The 7,468-nt window shown below is 39.6% G+C and overlaps 1 protein-coding gene across 2 annotated transcripts; it reads left to right on the top strand.

Moving 5' to 3' along the window:
* The first annotated feature begins 757 nt into the window (after positions 1 to 757).
* LOC116199734 lies at positions 758 to 6,786 on the top strand. Of its 2 annotated transcripts, none has more exons than XM_031530204.1 (8): positions 758 to 1,289; positions 1,453 to 1,992; positions 2,277 to 3,917; positions 4,010 to 4,337; positions 4,636 to 4,894; positions 5,113 to 5,328; positions 5,560 to 5,880; positions 6,118 to 6,786. In XM_031530204.1, exons 2-6 carry the CDS (start codon positions 1,552 to 1,554, stop codon positions 5,234 to 5,236), a joined length of 2,793 nt encoding a protein of 930 aa, XP_031386064.1. In that variant the 5' UTR covers positions 758 to 1,289; positions 1,453 to 1,551; the 3' UTR covers positions 5,237 to 5,328; positions 5,560 to 5,880; positions 6,118 to 6,786. The 2 variants fall into 2 exon arrangements, with proteins under 2 accessions (XP_031386064.1, XP_031386063.1); XM_031530203.1 differs by having other exon boundaries at positions 5,560 to 5,912.
* The last annotated feature ends 682 nt before the right edge of the window (positions 6,787 to 7,468 follow it).

Raw genomic sequence — 7,468 nt, 5'->3', positions numbered from 1 at the left:
GGTGATCCGGAGAATCGAATCCCTTGAGCTTTTCCTTCTTCTTGTGACAAGTCACTTTTTCCATCATTTGGGTCTCAAAGTATATAACTTAACTTCTATAAGAAGATAGTGGCCAGAAGAAACTTATATAAGAAGGTAAGGTCGTACAGGGAGAAACTTAATCGTCATGCATGCTTACCTTGGTCAATACAGTCACTCATGCCTCCTTTCTTCCAATTCTCTCGTCATTATTTGTAAAAATATTGCTCGGCGTAGTAATATTTTATCAATTCTAATGTAAATAATCAATACACACAAATACAAATATATAAAATAAATTAAAATTTTTATTTCACTTATCGTATAAAAATACAACATATATATAGTAAATTTGCCTTTAAGATATCATGTAAGAGTAAGGATGTATAAAAGAATTATCCACTGAAAAAAAAGAAAAATGTATAAAAAAATTAACAAATAGACGATATATAATGATTTTTTATAAGTTATATATATATACTCAAATAATCCTAACATATATATATATATATGATATATATTTTTAGGACATATCTTTTTATTTTTTATTTTTATTTATTTATTTGATAAATATTTTGTTAATGTGAACTAATTGTATATATTTACTATCACGCCATTATTAAAGGCACTTGGATTCATCTATATATATAGATATATTAAGTATTAACTAGATCCTTAAATTTTATCTTCACTCGTCTTGCTTTCTGACACACAATTTCTACCGAAAAAAATGTATGAAACCATGAAGTCATTATTAAAAAACATATATAGGATCTTTTAGAAAAGTAAGGATGAGAGCATGAGAAAAATATCTACTTACAATTGACACGAGTGATTGGGAAAAACTAAGGAATAGATTGAATACAGACCAATCGCTTCCGGAAAGAACCCTATACTTTGTATTACTTTTTCTTTATTTTCTATTTCTATTTATTATTTTAATTATTTAGACCCAACGTCTCTTTGTAAAACTGCTGAGATGTGAAGCTCATTTCTCAAAAGAAAAACCCATACTCTTCTCTTCTCTTTTCTTCATTTGCTCTGTTTCGCTCTGTTTTCCATTGGCCGTATGGTTGATCCTGATCGATTGCAGCTACAGAAAGAAAATGGGGTCTATCTTTTCCGCCAAGAAAGTTGAAGAAGTCATTGAAGGCGCTGAAGGATCGAGATGGAGAAGGCCACCAGCCGTGGCCATAAACAATGATCTGAACGACATAGTCTTCTCGTGGTCCATGGAAGACATCCTCAACGAAGACCTCTATAAGAACCAGGTTCTTGCTTGCTTCCGTTGATGAATTTTGTTTCCTGATCACTTTCCTAATTAGTCCTTCCATGGCGTAGCTGTTGAAGGGTTATTTCCGTCATTTCCGCTCTATAAACCTTTTTTTCCGCCAAAATATGCTTGATCTCCAACCAGGACTTCCCTTTTGTTAGGTGGATGAGATACCAGAGAGATTTCCTTCGGTGGAGAACTATCTCGGGTCATTCGTGTACCCCTTGCTGGAAGAAACGTGAGCTGAAATATGCTCCGGCATGGAGGCGATCTCTACCCTACCTTATGCCAGAGTTACGGGATTCGAGGAGTGCAAGCCCTATGGGAAGAACTTTTATGAAGTTAATGTCGATTTCTGGATAAACAGATCGAGCAAGCGGGGGAAGGAACCATACAAGATGTTGCCAAGAGACGTATTAATTTTAACTGATTCAGTACCGGAAATAGTTTCCGATCTGCAGAGGATGGGAAGGATATGTGCATTTGCATCTGTCACTAAAATCTCCGATGACGAGAGTGAAGGAGATGTATATTTTAAAGTAGTAACGGGAAAGACAATGGGAGATATAAACTGGAAACAGAGGGAGTTATTTGCCATTTCATTGGGCGTGAACTTGACTACTAACATAAGGATATGGACGGCTTTGCACTGGAGTCGTAACTGGAATGTCCTAAAGGAAGTTTTATGCACTGATTCTTCGGTAAGTATATCGTGTGTGATAGTCTGAATTTCAAGTTGATTATGCATTTGGAAGGTTTTAGCTTTTGTAATTAATTTGGTAAAAGATTATTTTGCTTTCCCTATTGCCTTTTTTTTTTTCCGCTCTGCTTCTTTATGAAAAAAATCCTTTCGCTCCGGGATAAATTTCCAGCTTCCTATCTTATATTTGTTCTTAAGGAAATGAAAATTGAAAAAAAAGGAAACCGGTAATTTATATCTAAACAGAAATGCCGTGATCCTGATTGTAAATTTGTTGATTGGCAGGGTGAGGAGGAATGCAGTCTCTGCACTGTCCAGAGTGACGAATTCTGCAAAGAGAATCTCACAGGGAAGTTATTGAACGATCTGAACGAGAGCCAAGCAGAAGCAATCCTTACATGTCTTCATAAGATCCGCTGTCAGCATAAGCCAGTGCTGGAACTCATTTGGGGCCCACCAGGGACTGGGAAAACGAAAGCGACTGCTATTATGCTCTTGAACCTCCTAAGAATGAAATGCAGGACTGTTATCTGTGCCCCCACCAATGTTGCTGTAATTGAAATTGCCTCTCGGGTGGTACACCTCATGAGAGGGTCAGCTTCCTTAGGAGATGTTCTTCTTTTCGGAAACAAGGAGCGGCTCAAGGTAGAAGACTTGGAAGTTGAAGACATATGCTTGCATAATCGTGTTGAGAGAATCACAGAATGCACTGCCTCGACAACAGTGTGGAAGTATTGCATATCTTCTGCAATAACCTTTCTCAGTGATCCTCTTCCTCAGTACAATATCTATCGGAGAGATGAACTGGGTAAGCGAAAATCGTTACTCGAGTTTCTGAGGGAGAGATTCTTGTATATTGTGAAGCCCCTCGATGGATGCCTCTCTACCTTGTGGACTCAGCTATGTGTAAGTTATGTTCCGAAGCATATCGCTTATGAGATCAAAAAGCTTCTCGGCCATCTCGAATCATTCAGTGATTTATTATCTGGAAAGAATTTGCTTTTCTTCTCCGAAAGATTGGGGGAGGCATTTTCATGCCGATCGAAGGACAAGTGTTTGTCCGAACCTCTACCACGCCCCTTGTCTGAGCTATACAAGAAGAGATTTAAGTGCCTCACTGCATTAAAATCAGTTCGGCATTCTCTTAGCGGGCTGGGGATCCCTTCCTTTAAAGTAGAGGACTTGGAAGTTGCAGACATATGCTTGCATAATCTTGTTGAGAGAATCACAGAATGCACTGCCCCGACAACAGGGTGGAAGTATTGCATATCTTCTGCAATAACGTTTCTCAGTGATGCTCTTCCTCAGTACAATAGCCACCTGATAGATGAACTGGGTAAGAGAAAATCGTTACTCGAGTGTTTGAGGGAGAGATTCTTATATATTGTGAAGCCCCTCGAGAGATGCCTCTCTACCTTGTGTACTCAGTTCTGTGTAAGTTATGATCCGAAGCATATCATTGATGAGATCACAGAGCTTCTTGGCCATCTCGAATCATTCAGTGATCTATTATCCAGAACGAATTTCTCTCAAAGATTGGAGTTGGCATTTTCATGCCAATTGAAGGACAAGTGTTTGTCCGAAGCTCTAACAGGCCCCTTGTCTGCGCTATACTTGAAGAGATCCGAGTGCCTTGCTGCCTTAAAATCAGTTCGGGATTCTCTTAACAGGCTGGAGATCCCTTCCTTTAAGAGTGTGGACGAAATAAAGGAGTTCTGCTTTCAATCGGCTTCATTGATCTTTTGTACGGTCTCCCAAACTTTCAAGCTACACTCTCTGGATAAGAAGCTGCCACAGTTGTTGGTGATTGATGAAGCTGCTCAGATGAAAGAATGCGAGTCAGTGATTCCACTCCAACTTCTCGGACTTCGACATGCTATACTCATTGGGGATGAGCGTCAATTACCTGCTTTTGTAAAGAGTGATGTACGTAAAGGTTTAAAGCAAAGTTTTATATTTTCATTGAAAATTGGGTTAGTTTTTTATCAGAAATATTTACTGTCACTCTGCTTTCGCAGGTTTCAAAAGAGACCTGTTTCGGTCGAAGTTTATTTGAGAGATTAAGTTCCCTGGGAAAGCTGAAGCATCCACTCAATGTGCAGTACAGAATGCACCCATCAATAAGCTGCTTTCCAAATCAGACATTCTATGATGGCCAAATTCGCGATGGCCCAAATGTAAAGCATGAAAGTTACTCAAAGCAATATCTACCAGGGCTGATGTTCGGATCATTTTCATTCATAAATGTTTCTGACGGAAGGGAAGAGCTCGGAGTTGATGGATCAAGCAAGAGAAACCCTGTAGAGGCCGATGTCGCTGCTCAGATTTTGAGCAATCTTTACAAAGGTACATCTAAGCTGATAGTAGGAAACTTTTGTGAGTAATCATTTAAGGAAAATTATTACACCATTGTATAGGTGGACTGGAATTTTGATGTTTACCCATAAACTAATGGGAACTGAAAGTCAGGAATATGATGACATTTTGTTAATATTCTATTATCAGCTGTTACAATTTTTGATCGCCTGTGTGAACGTTGTTAGTTACTGATTATTTTGACATCCATTTGTATGAAAGCTTCCGAAATTTAGTCATTTACGGCCTAAGCTGACAGTTTGTCCTCTCTCTGTTTGTTTATGTGTAGCATGGAGCTTGTCATCGAAGGAGAATCTCAGTGTCAGGATAATATCACCTTATGCTGCTCAGGTTGGAGAGATTAGTGAAAGGCTTGGCAAGAAATATGAATATTCTGATGGCTTCACGGTCGCTGTAAACACAGTGGATGGGTTCCAAGGCAGAGAGCAGGACATAGTTATCTTATCGACTGTAAGATCAAACCACCGGGGATATATCGGGTTCTTGGCTAACCCAAATCGAACGAATGTTGCTCTAACCCGTGCAAGGTTGCTCCCTCGTCAGCTCGAGTTGCTTCCATTTCTAGAAAGCCGTTTTCCATTTTATAATTTTTTGTCTCCTTGAAAAGCAAATAAATTTATGAAAAGAATATATTTTCTGAAAGAGTTTTCACATGGAAAAATGTCTTGTTTGAAAGTGATGAAAAAATATAGCTTGTCGGGAATTTCTTACATTTGCTTATATATATAATTTGATGGTTTTTCAGATACTGTCTTTGGATTCTGGGGAACCAAAGAACTCTGCGGGGGGTTCAACAGTGTGGGAAGAATTGCTTTGCGATGCTATCGATCGTCGGTGTTTCTTCAATGCAGACGATGATGAAGGATTAGCAAAAACGATCTTGGAAGCTAAGAAAAAGTACAATCTGCTCGATGATTTGCTCACCTCAAACAATCGACTCTTCAGAGATGCTAAGTGGAAGGTCTGAAATAGCTTATCCCCTGTATATATATATGTACTTTTTTCATAAAGCAAATTTGTTGCTACTTCATGACCTCAGTTAAACAAAACGAACATACAAGACCTCGGTGGCTTGGTTAAACAAGTGGAGACCAGAGGGCCTATAAACTGCCTAGTCCTCTTCTAGCCTCCGACTTGGGAATCCATGAATCATTGTATTGACTTGTTTCATTGTTGAATTCTCGTATTTCAGGTCATCTTTTGCGAGAACTTCCGTCGGTCTTTTCGGAAGTTGACATCACGCCGCACAAGGTCATCAGTGATGAACCTTCTCAGGAAGCTCTCCAGTGGGTGGAGACCCAAGTGGAGAGATGTCGACTTAATTTGCAAGCGCTCCTCTCAGATCGTAAAACAATTTAAGGCTGAGAACCTCTATATCTTATGTACAGTGGACGTCGAGAAGGAAAGCGAATACACCCAAATCTTGAAGATTTGGGATGTATTGCCCTTGGAAGATACTGCAAAAACAATGGAATGTCTCGATGCTATATACATGAGATTCAGTGATGAATATGTAAGTCGTTGCAAGGAGAAGCTTTTCGAAGGGTATGTCCAGTATCACTTGTGATATGTTAGCATTAATAACCGCACTAGTTTTCTCAAAAATTGCTTAGACTCAGTTTGGTTTCGGAAGATGATTCCAAAAAGAAGAGACAAGTTTAATGCTATTACTGCTCAACAGATCTTCTGAGGTTGAATTCAATGCTCTTCTTGTGTGACAAGTAATTGCTTTCATATTGCCTTTTTACAGAGATCTCCAGGTTCCAATTTCTTGGGAAACTCCATTTGATTTTCTCCGTCGGGGAGATTCTTTGGGCAAAAATAGCGAAGGCGCTCCAGATTCTCAACTGTACACAGAACGTTCAGAGGTGAAGGACAGCTTGCGGTTGATGAAATTCTATTCACTATCATCTGGCACAATCAATCACTTGCTATCTGACAGAGATGGGAATGAAGTGGAGCTCCCATTCGAAGTGACTAAGGAACAGCGCGAGATAATTCAGTTTCCACAAAGCACCTTCATACTGGGAAGGTCGGGAACTGGGAAGACAACTGTTCTGACAATGAAGTTGCTTCAGAGGGAGCAACTTCACCGAATTGCTACGAGTGATTACAGAATCACTGGAGGAACACTCCGCAGCCGCCAGCCTCCTCTCCCAGCATTCATCTAAGCTAAATGCTCGACTTTCCTTATGATCATGAAGAAAAAAGGAACATGGTTTTTCTAAAAAGACGTCTTGTGCATAGTTTAGGATAAGGCAATATGGATGAAGAAAGGAAAGGCTTACGTCACCAAGGCTCAAAGGGGTTCACTAAGGGGATAAACATGATGGGCAGGTTGTTTGGCTCAATCGATAATCCTATGCCTTCATCATTTCCATGCTTGCAATTAAACAAATTTCAACAAGATTCCAAGCAAGTTCTAGAGTACTTAATCATGAAATGACACATTCAATCAAAAAAATTGATTGATAGAGAGGTGTATCAATCATTGGCCCAAGACCTCACATAGGTGTTTTTTTTTTATTACTGTATCAACACGCTTCGGTACCGGATTCACAACTCGAGCTATGGGCTAATTCTCTTAGGCAATTCATCTATCACATGACTTAGCTAATCTCACTCAAACATGTATAATCTTGCTAATCATATGGGGGTCCCTATCATGCAAATGTCATGAGTATGCAACTATCTAGAATGCAACATGTGAATGTCAATGAGATGTAAGTGATATACATATAGAATAAAACCCCCCACACTTAAGACGCAAATGGTCCTCCATGTGGACAACACAACACAATATGCAAGATGCAAACACAAACTATAAAACAGAATGAGATACACAAAGTAAAAGAAAGAGGAACAAGACTCCCCTACGACTGGTGGGGCTGTGGTGACGGTGATAGGGATGCGTTCCAACATCCGACCTTGGTGCCTCTGTTCTTTCTCGTAGCGGTCCAAGTGCGGGTGTTGGATCGCCATGGGTAGCTGGAGAGTTAAGCGCTGCGGCAGTAGTGAAGAGGTAGGAAGTGGACTGTGTTCCTAGAGAATCGGATAAGACTCGATCAGTGCAATGTGTCCGCGTAAAAAAAAAAAAAATA

Source organism: Punica granatum, chromosome 3 (assembly GCF_007655135.1).
Source record: "Punica granatum isolate Tunisia-2019 chromosome 3, ASM765513v2, whole genome shotgun sequence".
Classification (NCBI taxonomy): Eukaryota; Viridiplantae; Streptophyta; class Magnoliopsida; order Myrtales; family Lythraceae; genus Punica; species Punica granatum.
Note: the sequence above shows the minus strand (reverse complement) of the source record. Positions and strands in the feature narration are given on the sequence as shown.